Source organism: Kryptolebias marmoratus, linkage group LG7 (genome assembly GCF_001649575.2).
Source record: "Kryptolebias marmoratus isolate JLee-2015 linkage group LG7, ASM164957v2, whole genome shotgun sequence".
Taxonomy (NCBI): Eukaryota; Metazoa; Chordata; class Actinopteri; order Cyprinodontiformes; family Rivulidae; genus Kryptolebias; species Kryptolebias marmoratus.
Window position 1 is genome coordinate 14,133,514 of NC_051436.1, and position 15,752 is coordinate 14,149,265.

The 15,752-nt window shown below is 41.3% G+C and overlaps 2 protein-coding genes across 5 annotated transcripts in view; both read right to left on the bottom strand.

The window, feature by feature from the left end:
- clcn3 (chloride channel 3) overlaps nucleotides 1–9,626 on the bottom strand; it is a 37,225-nt gene extending 27,599 nt beyond the window's left edge. For 3 of the 4 annotated variants that reach the window (XM_025011137.2, XM_017438241.3, XM_025011136.2), the window contains exons 1-2: nucleotides 9,448–9,626; nucleotides 1,794–1,975 (exon numbers count right to left, since the gene is read on the bottom strand). In XM_025011137.2, coding sequence (XP_024866905.1) covers nucleotides 1,794–1,956 — 163 coding nt within the window. In that variant the 5' untranslated portion in view covers nucleotides 1,957–1,975; nucleotides 9,448–9,626. The remainder of the gene's footprint in view (nucleotides 1–1,793; nucleotides 1,976–9,447) is intronic. The other variant, XM_037976710.1, reaches the window with a different exon arrangement.
- Nucleotides 9,627–10,921: 1,295 nt separating this feature from the next.
- nit1 (nitrilase 1) lies at nucleotides 10,922–14,945 on the bottom strand. The gene is made up of 6 exons (XM_017438233.3): nucleotides 14,778–14,945; nucleotides 14,228–14,461; nucleotides 13,945–14,048; nucleotides 12,934–13,070; nucleotides 12,274–12,399; nucleotides 10,922–12,195 (listed from the first exon to the last, which is right to left on the bottom strand). Exons 1-6 carry the CDS (start codon nucleotides 14,843–14,845, stop codon nucleotides 11,929–11,931), a joined length of 936 nt encoding a protein of 311 aa, XP_017293722.1. The 5' UTR covers nucleotides 14,846–14,945; the 3' UTR covers nucleotides 10,922–11,928.
- Between the last annotated feature and the right edge of the window lie 807 nt (nucleotides 14,946–15,752).

Below are 15,752 nucleotides of genomic sequence, written 5' to 3' on the forward strand. Positions count from 1 at the left end.
CGACAATTCAAGTTTACAATAAAAGGGAAACGCGAAGGGAAGGAAGAGCAAACCGGAGCCACCAGTCTGGATGTGGATGGGACTGTCAGAGTGTGAGTGAACGGCTGAATGAGTGAAAAACAGGCGACTAACATGAACAGGAGTGCTATGAAGCGTGGCAGCCTGACAGTCGGACATGTAGAGGAGCTGACTTCAGGCACAGCTGTCTAATTATGTATTACATCCGAGCGACCCATAAGGCAGGACGAATAAAAAGACCTACATTTCTAAAACTTGTCACATTACAAAGCAGAATGAAGACGAGTCAAAGAGGTGATCAGGTGATCGTACACCAAAACAAATAAATAACTGATTATTATTATTATGTCAGCTGCAGATCTGTTTTATCGAATTACTTTGCAAAACAAAGTAAGAATGTCAAAACGGCATTACATCTGGGATGTCATGTGTTACCAGATACCCCAAAATAATCATAATATTAATCACGATTAACTGCAAAGAGTTACACTGTTCATTCTGATTCAGATTTGAATAATAACACAAATTATTCCACGGCCAACTGACCTTTAAATTACCAAAATGGCTTTAACTAGTTTGTTCTACAGATATCGAGCTAAAATCTGGTGTGGTAGTAGCTGAGAGTCATTCACAGCACATAATGTGCAACATCCTTGCTCAAAGCTTGAGCATTAACTGCTGCCTGTTAGCAAAATATTTCACAAGCCGCAGAACAGACTTTAATGAAGCCTTCAGAAAGCAGTCATTGGATGTGCAGCTTCCCCTGGTTGGTGAGCTCCTCTCATCAGTCCCATTTAGGAGTTTCTCTGTTAGCAAACACAGAAATGGCTGCAGCTCAGTCAGGTTTTATAGATGCTGAGTGAAAATCTGATGTGGTAGTTCCTGAGAGTCATCCACCGCAGATTCCCTGAGCGAACATCTAGCAATATCGCACTACATCAGAGGTCTCCAACCCTGGTCCTCCAGGGCCACCATCCTGCAGGTTTTACTTGTTTCTCTGCTCCAGCACACCTGATCTGAATCAATGGGTGATTAACAGGCTTCTACAGAACACAAAGAGGTGATTTAACCTCTGAATCAGGTGTGCTGGAGCAGAGAAACAAGGAAAACATGCAGGATGGAGGCTCTCCAGGACCAGGATTGGACACCCCTGGACTAGATTTAGCTTATTTCCAAGGTTTGAGCAAAATGTTTACGGTCATTACCATGAGATGATCTTAGTTTGAAACTGTGGCGTGAAAGGCAGCGGGTGAAATGCGTTCCTTCAAGGAACGTTAGGCCTTGATTTATTTATTTCCATAGCGCTTTTCAATTTTGCTACTTCTGGATGCAACAACCTCCAGCCCTAATTTCACCCCCCAAAACAGTTTACGGTATTTAAACTGAGCTTGGGTTTAAATTGTTTTGTCGTGCATATGGGTTATGATCCAAAGCTCAGACTGTGCAGGATTGTGGTGCTGTATGAATGGGTGAACTGAAATTTTCTACTACTCAAGATGGAGGAGATAAGAGTCAGTGGAACACCTAAGTAGGGACCATGAGATGATTCCCAACCAGAGAAGCAGAGGATGACTTCTATCCACAGTATGATGACGATGTGACACACAAAACAAAAAAAAAAGAGGCAGGACATGAATGAACTGAGGGTTGAAGAAAAGTCAAACTGGTGAATGAAAGTCAAGGTTCACCAAGCTTGGGGTACGATGAGAAAGAGGTGCAGACATGGACCAAACAGACGCTTGGAGAGGATGTCGCAGGCCTCCTGTCTTCCCTACCTGGGGAGGCAGCGTCCCCGTCGAGCAGGTTGTCGTCCTCGGTGGTGTGGAAGTCCATGATGACGCCAGCTCCATCCAGCAGCTCCTCGTCGCTGCTGGCGCTGGCAATGCTGTTGTAGCTGTTCCTGCAGTAGCCTCTGTGGTACAGCTGCTCCGACTCCATTTAGCAACACGCCGTTACCCTGAGTGATAAGGAGGGGGGGAGACAGAGTGCGCCGTGAGGACAGGTCAGGGTCTGGCAAGCGCTGTGAGTCGGGCAGGTGGACAGAGAGGAAGAGTGGCTCGTTCATGTGCTCACTTTAGAAGATAAACCTCTAGAAGGGGAGCATTTCTTCACTCATTTACAGTTTAGGAAACTAAACCCTGACATCAGCAGGACAAACATGAAGCATCACTTCTACATGATCCAAAGAGAATTTGGTTTTTACCTCAATTTCTTCTAAACAGTGAAGGCTTTATCCTTTCCCTTAGTACATTTTTTTACACATACATATTGAATGTAAAATTTGAATTTCAGAAAACGGACCTGTCTTGAGTAAATGCAACGTGAAAAACTTACATCTAAGCATTTAGCTTCCAGAAAAAATGTTTTTCTGGTTCAAGCAATAAATCAAAATGCGAAAATTCCTTTTAGAAATAACACAATAAGCAGTTAAGTTTCCCTTTCTGTCTTCATTAGTTTCACGTGGAGACATTTGATTAATGTAAACACACCGAAGCGTTTGTGTTGCCCCAGAAGCAGAGTGATAAATTTAGACCCGGACATCATTTTCTACAACGGAAAGATGAGAACGACGAGACTGCCGCCGAGCCAAACGCTCGCAAGCAACACTCCCCTGTGGACGAGATGGAAAGGACAACGCTAAGTGAGACGACACGCAGGACTCAGACGGCGACCCAAAATGATCCGCAGAGAGTGTGAAAGATTAACGATAACCTAAAGATATTAAAGGCAACCTTAGCCTGGAGACACAAAACAGTCAGGAAGCAATGAGAGAAAAGAGGGAAGGCAGCAGAAAAAGTGGACTTTAAAAAAAAAAAAAAACAGAAGTAAAAAGTGCTAAAGCTGCAGAATGATGTTTTCCTGAAGTGAAACAAAAGACGTTTCCGTTAGAGTTCTCTATTTTTGGGTCTGGATTTAAAGAGTGGCTAACTCAGAAGAGGAAAAAATGAAAAAAGAAGAAAATTCAAGGTGATGCAGCACGCCTGATGGCACAACGAATATTCGTGTTTTTTCCTGTGTGCGTTTGACCATCCCTGTTAGTGCAACATCCTGAGTCAGCGCCGATCGTCTTTACTGTTTCTTTCACTTCACCTTGCACGACAAGAAAGGAGATTATGTCCCCAGAAGTTAAAGCTTTGTCTCATTAACCTAAGGATTATAAAACAAGTTAGACGACGTTCACAGCAGCCACCAGTTTGCTGCTCGCCCCGCCTTTCTGCCTTTAGTTTTGACTTCAGAACGGCACAAACAGAAAAGGGAGCTCAGACTAGCACTCAAAACTGTTTATAAACAGATTTATGGCACAAATTACTAAAACGCTGCTTCGGATACAGCAACATATTGACCAGCCACACACAAGACAAACTAAAGACAAATTCTGAGTTTCCATAATAAAAACACAGAGAGAAAAATATCTCGGTTCTCAGTGGCTAACAATTGTAGCTGCTGACATTTGGGAACATTTTAAATTATGGTAACTTGTTTTTTTTTGTTTGTTTTTTGGTAATGGTGCATACAATGACAAACAGAAAATTAGACTTTTCATCCTCCGACTGAGTACCAATATCTCTCAGAATCTGCGTGACCATAAGCTACAACAAAACAAATACTTATTGTAAAAATTAAAAAAAATCAATATAAAAAAACGTTAACTGCCTTTCTGAGACTCAGTGAATGCAGCACGGTTTGAAGACCTTGTGAGGAGAAAGAGGCGAATGTGGGAATTTCTCTGCCCTGAAGTGACTCTTTGCATGTCATTCCTAATCATCTTAATGAAAGCAAATAAAATAAACTCAGGATGCTCAAAAACAAAAAACAGAGAGCTGTGGCTCCAGATGCTCAAATATACGCTCTGAAACACGGTGTCCTCTTTAAAAGCTGTGACGATTCAAACACATTCAATGTTACAATAGCTTCCCTTACATTTGGGATTTAACAAGTAAACAAACACAGCCTTATTATTTTATCATTGCATTTGATGATCAAACCCTTAAAAAGCAGATGAGGATCATTTTAGTTACTGCTGCAGTACTTCCTGTAAACTGCACACAGGACGGGCCGCACGTTGGTAAAGTTCTGTTAGTTACGGCGAGTTCAACGCTCCACGCTGCAAGCCTCGGAGCTGCTGCGTGTTGGACGTTCTGCTCCAAAACTGATCCAGATATCGACGACCTGCTGTCTCTGGAGGATGTGTGTCAAGGTATCATCTGTCTCTGAGGAGGAGGAGGAGGAGGAGGAGGAGGTGTGAGCGTGTCCGTTAGAGAGGAGCGAAATGCTGAGTCACATCTCGGCAACGGTCGCCTGGGCAACACCTCCATGGTGACCGGCTGGAGGAAGATAAGTTGCTCTCACTGCTCCAGTTGTGCAGCGTCGTCAACATTTTTGTTCCTCCGCTGCCGATTGTGTCGCAGTTATCGAGACCGCGCCGACTCAAACGAGATGGCAAGCAGCGACCTGAAATCTGACTCAGTTATCAACCCTCTGCAGTCGTCCCGGCTTCATTATCTTTCAACGGGAAAAATGAACCGAAAGCTTTTATAATTACAGCCAATAAATGTCTTTAGCAGAGAGAAACTAAAGTATTTTAATTAAACTTACTGACAAGAGACATGGCAACAATTGCATTTTTGATATTTTTCAGACTGAAAAGATGTGCACAGGTTTTAAAATTCTCTCTCTAATTTTTCCTGGTTTTCCTTGAATAAATTAGCAGCCCTGTTGTGTTAAAGCTTTTGCACCTGATTAGTTAAAGGCCTAGCATTCCTTAAAGGAATGCATATCGCCCGCCACCACATAGCGCCTCGCGCCGCACAGGTCAGGCTCAGTTAAATTTTGTTATCATATGATATCGCAATATTAGTTTTTTCACCGGTGTCAAAAAATCCACCGATATTACCGTAAATGAGACGATATGGCACACCCCCATTACACGTACATTAGCAGTTAAAGTTTTAAGACACTTTGCTTCACCTCCTCTGTCAAACTAACACAAAAGTTAAATTTCTATGGATTTACAGCGATTCTTCCAACATTGGAAGTTTGACCAGGACTGCTTCATTGATCTAATATCTCTGTGCTCCTTTACTCTGCTGTGGTTTAAAGTCAGCAGAGAGGAGAACAACTACTAAGGAAGTGAACAAAAAAGAAATACGTTCGTTTGGGATTAAAATCATCTGAAGTCAGCTATTTTTTGTGATTGTGAAAGCTACAGTTGGATATGATATCGTTTTGAACGCAGCCTGACTTTTTTTCCTTTTATTTGAGCTGAAAACATGACAGCGCACGAGCTCGCTCAGAAGATCCCTGCCTCGGGGGGGGGTGAGCTCTCCGAACGAGCTGAATTAGATTTGCTGAGCACGCTGATGTGATAAAGCTCACAGAGAAGTCTCATCTCGTAGAGAATCGGCATGATTGTTCCTGGTCTTCAAGGCCCCACTATCCTGCAGGGTTTTGTTGTTTCCCTGCTCCAACACCCCTGATTCAGTGGTTGACTTGTGTGGGTGTTTATGAAAATAAAAACAAGTTGGGTTTTTTGGGGGTTTTTTTGGTGCACTAAAATGCCGAACCTATTGTTTATTTGGGTTCTTTAAAACCTATTTATTGCATATCGTATAGACCCTAAAACCACTGTATGAATACGATAATTATCATATATCTGGCAACACTGCTTCTTTTTTAGGCTGACAGAGAAAAGCTGTTAGTGACAGCTCAGGCTGTGGTGTTTTACTTCTGTTGTAACATCTTGTAATTAATAAAGAACAGATTTTTGAACTACATATCTAAAAGTATAGAAACTGAAACCTGTCCTACTGACACAACATTAAATGTTTGAGAGAGTGTATGATTTATCCATTAACCACAACAAAAGAACACATTAGTTAACAGTGGAAACACTATTTGCTTTAGCTGTACTCTTCTATACATTGGAGGCTTTTAAAACCCTGATTGATCCAGTCACACCCGGCAAAAGGAATCTGATCCAAAGCAGAGCTTCTGCCCCACAAATGAAATCTGAACAACATATTTCATTCATGAAACCCTTCATCGTGCAGCCAGGCTCAGCTTCCCTCCACCTCTCTCCTCTGAGAATATTATTTTACCAGGAAGCAGGAAGTGGATACATCCTCTAATAAAAAAATAAATAAATCATATTTAAATCAGAAAGACTGGGAAGTCTTTGTCCCCGAAACACACAGTAAGTTAAACGTTGAGGCATTTATCAGGATACTTAACAGTTTTACTGGTTGGGCGTTTAATCTCGTGATCTGCCTTGCATCGATCAAATACACCACATGAGACGGGAGAAGAAGAGCCAAACGGTATGAGAGGTCGTGGCTGACAGACTGAGGAAAAATAAGAAAAGGAGGCAACCACTGAAGACGAAACAGAATCAGAAGAGTTACCCAGCAGAGAAGGAAAAGAGCCAAACAAGTCTGTCCTGCCTTTTTTGGCGTCTAAACAAGAGCAGCACCTGGTAGGTTTGCTGAGAAGTGGAAAAAGACGTGATTAAAAGCACGAAAACTTTCAGCCAGCTCAATACAACCTTAGAAATATGGCATTTCTGTTGTGTCTGCACGGCCCTTTCATATACAGGTGAATTGTGACTTTGGAGCTCACGTGATAGCAGAAAAAAACTCTGAAATCTCTGAGGAAATTTTAAGGGATGCCAAAATTTGTCCTAAATTCAAACATCAATGGGTGTCAAACTCAGTTACACAAGGGCCAAAATTAAAAACCTAGTCCTAGCCAAGGGCCAATACAGGTTAATATTTATTGAAAAAAATACACAAATTAACCTTGGATTTAGATGTAATACAGTATGTCAAATCATTCATATAGAAATATTAAATATCTTTTCCCAGTTTAAAATTATATAGAATTCAGAAGAAACATACTTTAATGAACAAAGAAAAACAGATCAAACTTAAAACGAAACATCATTAGCATTCATTTCTGATGCCTTCTTATGAGTTTTTCTCCATTAAAACAGCTTAAAAGCCACCAACAAAACTCTGATCATACAGCTACAAACATTTAACTTTGAAACAACAAGAAAATACAAAATAAGACAACATACATTAAAGCAGACTCTGTTACTCTGATGCATATCAACTCTTGTCAGATATCTGAGATTGTTTCTTGGCTGCAAGTTTATCAATAAAAGTCTGATCGGTCCAGTTTCATGCTCTCTGTTGCTCTTTCCACATCAGAATCAAAGATTACTGAGAATTTAAAACTTCATTTTCTTGGCTTCAAAGTAACCATCACAAGAAGACTCAGTTTACTTATAAGACATGAAGCAAAATGAGAAACGATAGATACACCCAAAATGGAGAGCCAGATCAGAAAAAATCTGAACGTTATCTTGAGGGGCCAGACAAAATGTTCCAAGGGCCAAATCTGGCCCATGGGCCTTGAGTTTGACACCTGTGATCGAAGCTAAGATCAAACGCCTGCATAAAAGATTTAAGATGAAAAAAAAAAAAAAATGTTCAAGCTGCTGGCAGTTTAGGGTTACCGTGGTAACAACATGTCTGTGTCTCTCACTCCCTGACAGCACTTTTAAAATGAAAACAAAAACAGAATAGAAAGTAACGTGCGGTGCAAAACCTTTAATCGCATCCTTAAACGTCTCAAACTGCAAGCGGCTGCAGACTCTGGCGGTTGCACCTGTAGGTTTTTATACGTCTGCAGTGTTTTTATGATAATCTAAAACGACTCTTTACTTCACACCGTGAGGAGAAAACTCTGAGCTCGGACACAATTAAAGAGGTTGGACGTTAGTTAGATGTTAAACGTCTACGTTTTGATATGTATAATTTGTGCGTGTGAGAGAAAGGTTGTGGAAGTTAAAAAAAAAAGTTTGTTTGCACAGGTTCCGAAAAACTGAGACGGCGCAAAAGTTACTGTGTGACATCGACTGTCAGGTAAACATTAAAGGTTGATTGAGCCGCGTGTTTTGGTATAAAATTTGTACTTTGTTTTTAAACTGTGGGGTGTGAAAACAGACAAATATCGTAACCAGTACAGTAGCAAGATTACACCCTTAATAATGTTTCATTAAAGCTTTTCTCCATTTTTCCTGCCATATAGCTTTAAAATAAAACATGAAAATTAAACATCAAAATGTGTGATTCAAACTGAAAAAAAGAGTACCATGACTTTTGGTAGAGGAACATTAAACAAGATAGACAAAATAAAAAATGGTGATCAGTAGGATTTTGGTTGTTTGGAGCTCTGCAGCTCAGACAGACTTTAAGTAGAAACATCATTAGTTAAAGTTTAAATGAGTCACAGAAATGTGGACTTTACATGACTGAACTGGTACTTTGATCTCTTTTAGTTTTTACACAGTCCCAGTTTAAGTTTTATCATTTTTGGAAATTTTGCCACAGAATCTTTAACTAATACACACTATCTTCTGAAATGTCTAAAATCTTCAAACCCCTTTGCAGACAGACTCTTCTGACTCCACAACCTTTATGTTACATATCCAAGTTACAAGTCGTCTTTCACACAGCATCTCTCTCACTGCTACAGGTCTTAAAGTTTTCACTCAAATAGCACCAGGATACAGAGCGTGGATGGTTTGATACCCTTTAAAGTTTCTTCAGAAACTTTCCAGTTCTGAATTTACAACTTAGTGCTGATTGTGACACACCTACCCAGTATCTAATCATGTCGGTGAACTACACGCTCAAGTAAAACCAAATTAAAGTACTTGCAAAAAATACAAACGTGATGAAGCGAGTCGTGTCACCAATTCGAGCTGCCAGTGTCTGATTTAAAACCGTTCCAACTCATTAAAATGTATTTTTTTTTCTGTTGCTTTGGCAAGCCGAACTCTTAAAACTGTGACACATATTATTATAAACTATAAAACACGAGGCACGCGTGAACGTAACACGAGAAAGCCCATAGTTTCTTTAAAAATACGGTGAAAAGTACAGGGAGTACGCTGTTAGTTTTCTGAGCGCTTTGCAGCAGCCGCTAGCCGCGCGCGCTCGCCGTTATGTCCGTATTAGCTGCGATGCGATACTTCACAACAAAATGTCTAGGAAAACAGGCAAGAGGGCAACACGAAGGAGTCGCGGGCACGAAGAGACGGCCCTGCTCAGTCACATCATCCAAATAATGAATAAAGACGTCCCCGACGAGCTGCTGAAGTTCCACTCAGCTCGCACCGACGGCGCCGCTCGGTACCGAGTTAGCCTCCGCGGCTAGTTAGCTAGCTGGCTAGCACCTGTTTGAGAACCAAGGCGGTCCGGAGTCCACAGCGTTTTCACGGCTACAGCACGAAAGGTGCACGAATGGATCACCTGAGCTGGCAAAGCACATTCTGAGCAAGCACACGGACAGCCTCTCTCTGTCTCTTAACATTTACAGCAACGACATTGTTGGAGAATATTATATAAACACGGACAGACGTACCTTCCTGATGCCTCAGTTCCAGCTCGGACACGACAGCTCATCCTTTTTATTTATTTATTTTTTGACTGAGTTGAAGCTTCAATTATTGTTATTATTACTGCTTCCTACAGGAACGGGGTTGACATTCTCCTCATCATGGTGGTGTTTTCTTCCTTCAGTCCCATTCCCGTGTCAGTGACGTCTACTTCCGGTTCCCGGCCCCCCCACCACCATCATCCTCTTCATCATCTTCATCATCATGATCCCAGCAGCGGCGGAGACTCCCGCCTACAGTCTGATAGTAAAGAACACCTGATCAATAATTCATCCAAAGGGAGACAGGGGGAGGAAAGGTGCCATGAAGTGCTGCTCATCTGTGAGGGGGACTTGTTAAAAATGGTTAACCAGACAGATCACAGGAGGAAGTGGTTCCTCATAGTAACATGGTTATAAAAAGCAGCTGAGGCTTTGAACATAACATGGCTCAAAAAGCCAAACAGATGAGTGTTATACTGCAGTTTAACCAGGGCAGTGGAAGGAAAGTTGTCGTCCCCAAAGGTTGGCCTTTCCAAACTTTTTTTTATTTGCCTGGGCAGAAGTCTAGGGCCCCCAGGTTTAGGCCCTGTTTCCACCAGGCCGTTTTAAAAGTCAAACAGGAGTGTTTTGTTTGGCCGCTCGTAAACACGAAAATTGGCGATCGAATCCTCTGACACCGCGACCCTTTTGATTCCAGGTCTCAGGCCCTGTTTACACCAGAACGATCTCTGGAAACATCAGTGTTTTTTCAATGTTTGTTGTGGTGAATCAAGAAGAGAAAAACATGTTTATGGACATGGTTGTGCTCATTGAATCTGTTGTAGTTGACCTCTCCTACTGTCGCTTTAAAATGATTGTATTTTGACCCAAACTATCATATGTGCTGAGTGAGGTGTGCGTTCTCAGAGGATTTGTTGTCTTGTGATTGGTGAACATGTGCACAGAAAAGGGGGACATGACCCTAAAACTATCCTATAAAACCTGTAATTATTGTATATCTGACAAAACTGATGTCAGGCTTTCAACCAGGTGTGTCTGCAGTCTGGAGCATGGAAATAATTACATCCAAAATGGTGAATATTTGGACATTTGTTTGGACCGACAGTGAGGTTGGGTTGGTTCTATATGTTCAAAAGGGTGAGGAACATAAACAGCTCTCTGCTATCCACCATTAATACTGTGGTTGATCCGCTCAAGCAAGCGCAGAAAAACTAAGGATTCAGTCTGTAGCACACAGGTGTGGTGTCCCAAATACCTTCGCACTGAGACCCGGATTCAAAAAGCTTCAGTTTCAGAGAAAACAATGGCTGTTGTCGTGAACGTGAACGGTAGCAGATGAGCTACAGTTTTGTGAAAAACAGCTTCGTCTAAGCAGCTCCTCAGCAGTGGAAGTGTTTAGAAACGACCATCAGTGGTGCCATCATAGAGGGGCAGCCCCTATAAACCAGTCACATATACATAGTATTTCTTTATTTATCAAAGTCTTGGAACCAGGCAGCTGCCCGCCAGTATTAACATGTCAAATAAGGAACTGAGGTACATTAACTCTCATATTGTCAAAGTTTTCAAATCAACATTTTACAACATTATAGAATTTCTGAAGTTCTTTATGGTTCTTGGTTTTGGTGTGTCACCCCAGGGTTTCCATTGGCCCCCACATGGCCTCCCTAATTACCAAACTCTCTGGCATGGATGTGAAATGGTTCAAAAATGGTAGGTCTGCTTTTTTTTTCTGGGAACAGTAGCATCTCTTTCCCTCTGGTTTAATTATTTTTATTCTTAAGCGTGAGAAAAAAAAAGTGTGGACCAAGAAATGTGTTTTTACATTTATGAGTATATATATTACAAACCTTTTAGGCCCAACAGCCTGTAATTCCGACTGAGAAAAAAATACAGGAATATCTTTTAAAATACATCAGTAATAGCCTTTTTAATGCCCTTTGAGTTCTTTAGCTCCTATTTATTCATTTATTTTTATGAAATATGTGTGTAAATTAGTACTTTTTTGTTCTTCTTTTAAGCTCTTATTTGAAAGCACATTGGGCTGTGGGCCTGAAGGCTGCTTATGACTCAACTTATGGCCCAACAGTGCCATCTATTGATCCAGATACAGAATATTTACACATCTATGGATGATCTTAAGATGAGCGGATTGAAAATTAGATTCTAAATTTACATCAACAAAGGTCAGACATGTTTATCAGCCACCATCATTTACGATAATGTTGTTACATTCGCAGCAGGTCCAGTTCTATACTGATAAACTTCATTTATAATAATTTATTGTTCATTCGAACAAGTGATTTTTTTTCCCCCTCAGTAAATTAAATATTTTATCAAATCAACTTGATGTTGCAGACTGAAATTTAAAGATGACTTTTGTTCCATTTAATCATCAATCAAATCCTTAAACAGCATGGAAAATTAAAAAATAAAACATTTGTGCACATAAACTAAATATCTTTGTCAGGTTGGACCCAGGCTGCTGTAAAAAGCAGCGTCTCTGCGGTGCTGTTGGACCGGCATGTTCCTCCTGGTTCTAGCCACCTTCTCCAGGTCGACCTCCACCAGCGCCACCCCGGGCTTCTCCCCCCCACAGTCGCCCAGCACCTCGCCCCAGGGGTCCACGGCGAGGGCGTGGCCGTACGACGAGCGCCTGTCGTGGTGCCGGCCGACCTGCGCCGCCGCCAGCACAAAGCACTGAGTCTCGATGGCTCGTGCGCGGAGCAGCACCTGGGGACGAGTCAAACCGTTAGCGCCACTTTCAGCAGTTTCAGCTCTGTGTTCCCGGTCGCCTCGTCTTCTTCTCACCTCCCAGTGAGCGGCTCCCGTTGCTACGGTGAAGGCCGATGGGTATGTGAGGATTTCAGCTCCGTGTCTTTGCAAAGCAAGAGATAACTCAGGGAACCGCAGGTCATAACAGACACCCAGTCCCACCTGGAAACAACAACAAAAACAACAACAGGGTCAGTATAGGCACAAAAAACTTTAACAAAACTTACTAATACTAAAAATAGACATTTTGTCTTTGGACACACATTCATTACTTTCTATAAACTTTACTTTCTAAAGGTTTCATTAAAATCTGTCACGTGGTTTGTGAAATATTTTGCTAACAGACAAACAGGGGTGACTCCAGCAGCTGATGCTGAAGTTTTAAGCAAAGATCTGTGTAGCACTCAGAGTATGTGTTGTGAACATCTCTCAGCTATGGCCACACAAAAGTTTAGCACAATATCTAAAAAAGTGACTAAATTAGTGCCATTTTTGTGTTTTCTAAAGTTATTTAGCTGTGGCAGCCATCTTGAAAAAGGTTGGCTCCAGTAGTTAATCAGTTATAGATGTACATCCAATGATTATTTCCTAAAAGTTTCATCAAAATCCATTCAGCGGTTCATGAGATATTTTGCTAACAGACAGACATGGACGCAGGAGCACAGAATCGGCAGCGACCGATAACAAAGTTTCCACCTTGCCGATCGGAGTCTGGACTGGTGGAACGAGGGCGGGTCCGGGAACGGTGAAGGCACTTTCTTTAAGTGACACGCCTTTTTCTGGCAGCTCAACGTCAAACAAGTGAGACTTCCTGTAGACTGACATGATGTCACCTGTGGACGTAACGACAGCGCAGTGCCTGAGTGAGAGTGTCGGTTCGAGCGTTTTTACGCTTTCAAGCATAGCATACAGAACATGTAACACTTTCCAGTTCAAAATTACACACTTTTACATACTCAGACTTCCAAAGATCAGTTATCTTTCAGACATTTATGTCATCTAAATACAAACATTTATTATAAATCCTTTTTTTTTCAGTAAACGGAGCACAGAAAAGTGTCTGGAGACGTGTTGGCGTAAATTCTCAGTCATCTAAACACACTGTAGGTAATTCTAAGAGTTTTATTATTACTTTTTTTTAAAGGCGACTGGACTTCTTGTTTTTGTTTTTTGAAGACGATTTGCTGCTCATCTCAATTCGAACTATTAATTGTGGAGTTTTAAGGTTTTAATCTGTGGTGAGTTGCTCCAGGTTTTAAACAGACGAAGTGGAGTCAGGTTTCAACTTTCCAGAACTTGCAGTGGCAGTTTTAAATCTAATCCCCGGTCAGTTTCACTCCGATCAGACATGCGAACAAAGCGTTTCTCCTCAAAACCAACAAAGACCCTAACAACCCTCAGGAGGGAGGGGAGGGAGAGCAGTTCGCATGTGGGTTCAGCTCACGAAAACGGAGCAATACACTGAAGTTTAACAGCTTAGCACTCAGCACTTTTTTTAGTTTGAATTAAAGAAAGCTCCTTGCATGAGAAACAAAACGTCTTCAAAAAAAAAAAAAAAAAAACTCTTAGTATGAGTCAGGAAACATATCCAGACTTTGAAATCAGCAAGTTCCAGACTTTTCAAGACCGTGTTAAAAGAGCATTTCAGGTTTGGGAGGGATTCTGTGAGGGACAGAAAGCAGAGAAAACCCGTTAAATAGGCCGTACCTTCGTCATTAATTATAACGTGACTGTTATAAATTCGTTGGTCAGCCTCCCAGTCGTGTCCCCGTTCATGAAATCCTCCAAGAGACAGCCACACCTCCAGTTTCCTGGAAAACAGGTCGGGTTAAAAACCCCCATTATATTTCAAAACCAACTTTTATTTGGATAATTCTCCTCTCTGCTGCCGCACCTCAGAATCTTTATTTATTACACACATAAACACTGTTGACTATGAGTGAAATAAGCTTCATTTAAAGCTAACAGGAGCAGAAATCTGTCTGTAAACCTGGCGAGCTGAGCGTATTGTGAGATTAAGTGTCCTCCCAGAGTCTCTGCGAGGGCCAGCGTCTCCTCTCTGCTGGAGCCGATGTAGTCGAAAGCCTCCGGCAGGAAGACCATGCAGGCGCCCCGCTCCTTGGCCTCCTCCACCAGCTGTTTGCAGGCAGAGAAGTTGGCCTCCTTGTCCGGGGTGGCTGTGACTTGACAGACTGCAACCAGCAGGGGACGTGAGCTGGACATCCTGAACGGGGACACAGAAAAAGGAGACAAGAGAAACAAGTCAACGATGGTTGATCATTAGCTGCACAAGTTACAGCACTGTGCCGAACTGCACACTTATTGTTTAATCCTGTCTATCTTTGCTCTCGAAGATGACAAATTACAGAAATCTTTCACTTATTTTAAAAGTAAATGTGCTAAATCTTCATGAAGACATCAGCTCAAGTCTTTGTGCTCCATAGATCTACATCCATGTTCTTGTTTGCAGTTCTGACTTTAAAAACAAAAGCAATCAAACCATTCCTATAAACTCTGTCCTGTTTGGAGAATGCACTCACCTGTTTTGAAGTAAAGTAGGCAGAGAGGCCAGGTACTTCACAGACGGCCCCAAAGTGCACCTGAACATTGGTCCCAAGCAGCGTCACCTCCTGTGTTTATTAATCCATGTCAGTGTTACATTAACGTGCAGCTCTGAAGCAGGTTCATCTTCTTCTCTGCTGTGAATCAGCAGCCAGAAGCCAGCAGAGGGCCCACCATCGCCACCAGCTGGAAAATGACGGAATGAGAGGACGGTGACGAAGATAGAACATGGAGTTTAGTGAATCAAATGTCCATGTTTTATAAAGTTAAGAGTTGAGAAAAGGTGTAGCACAGTTGCATAACATTTTATTTTAGAATTTTAAGTATTTTGCTACTAAAGTAAGCTTTAGGACATTTGAAGAGATGATGAAATGCATCATGATCACCAAATTTTAATTGTAAAATAAAGTAGACATCACAAATTGATATCATATTTAAACAGTTTTATCAGTGAACATTTTCAAGGCTGCTGACTAGTGTATTGCATATCGAGAGCTGTTTCTATAACTTAATTTATTTACCTTTGCTACAAAACCTGCATTTTAAAGATCTGAAAGAGTTTACTTGTTTTCTAGAAATACTGATATGCAATCCTGAAATGCAGGTCCACTCGCAATGTAAACAAAGCACTTTTGTCTACATACTTTGCTCAATAAATCTGAGCATAAATACATACCAACTCATCAAAACTGTTGGACTTCTCCATCTCAAATAGCTTTTCCATCACTGCCATAGTTGACTTGATTTCCGTGACTTCGGCTGTTTCTGTAGGTAAACAAACACACATGGTATTTGGCAGCCATTCACAAATTTTGTTTACAAATGTATGAACTAAAGACACATTAAACATTGTTAATGAGGAAAAATGTGGAGATTTTGTTTCTTAATTTAAGATTTATTTATTATTTTTTACCAGTCTTCAAGATATTTCAGTGAGTGCCTTTAAATAGTCT

What these genes read in the sequence shown, in the direction of transcription:
- nit1 (XM_017438233.3), bottom strand. Translation starts at nt 14,845, where the DNA reads ATGTTCAGGTGCACTTTGGGGCCGTCTGTGAAGTACCTGGCCTCTCTG. An exon ending in CCTACTTTACTTCAAAACAG is followed by an intron (nt 14,462 to 14,777) that starts GTGAGTGCATTC and finishes GTCCCCGTTCAG; the next exon opens with GATGTCCAGCTCACGTCCCC. An exon ending in CAATACGCTCAGCTCGCCAG is followed by an intron (nt 14,049 to 14,227) that starts GTTTACAGACAG and finishes CCTGTTTTCCAG; the next exon opens with GAAACTGGAGGTGTGGCTGT.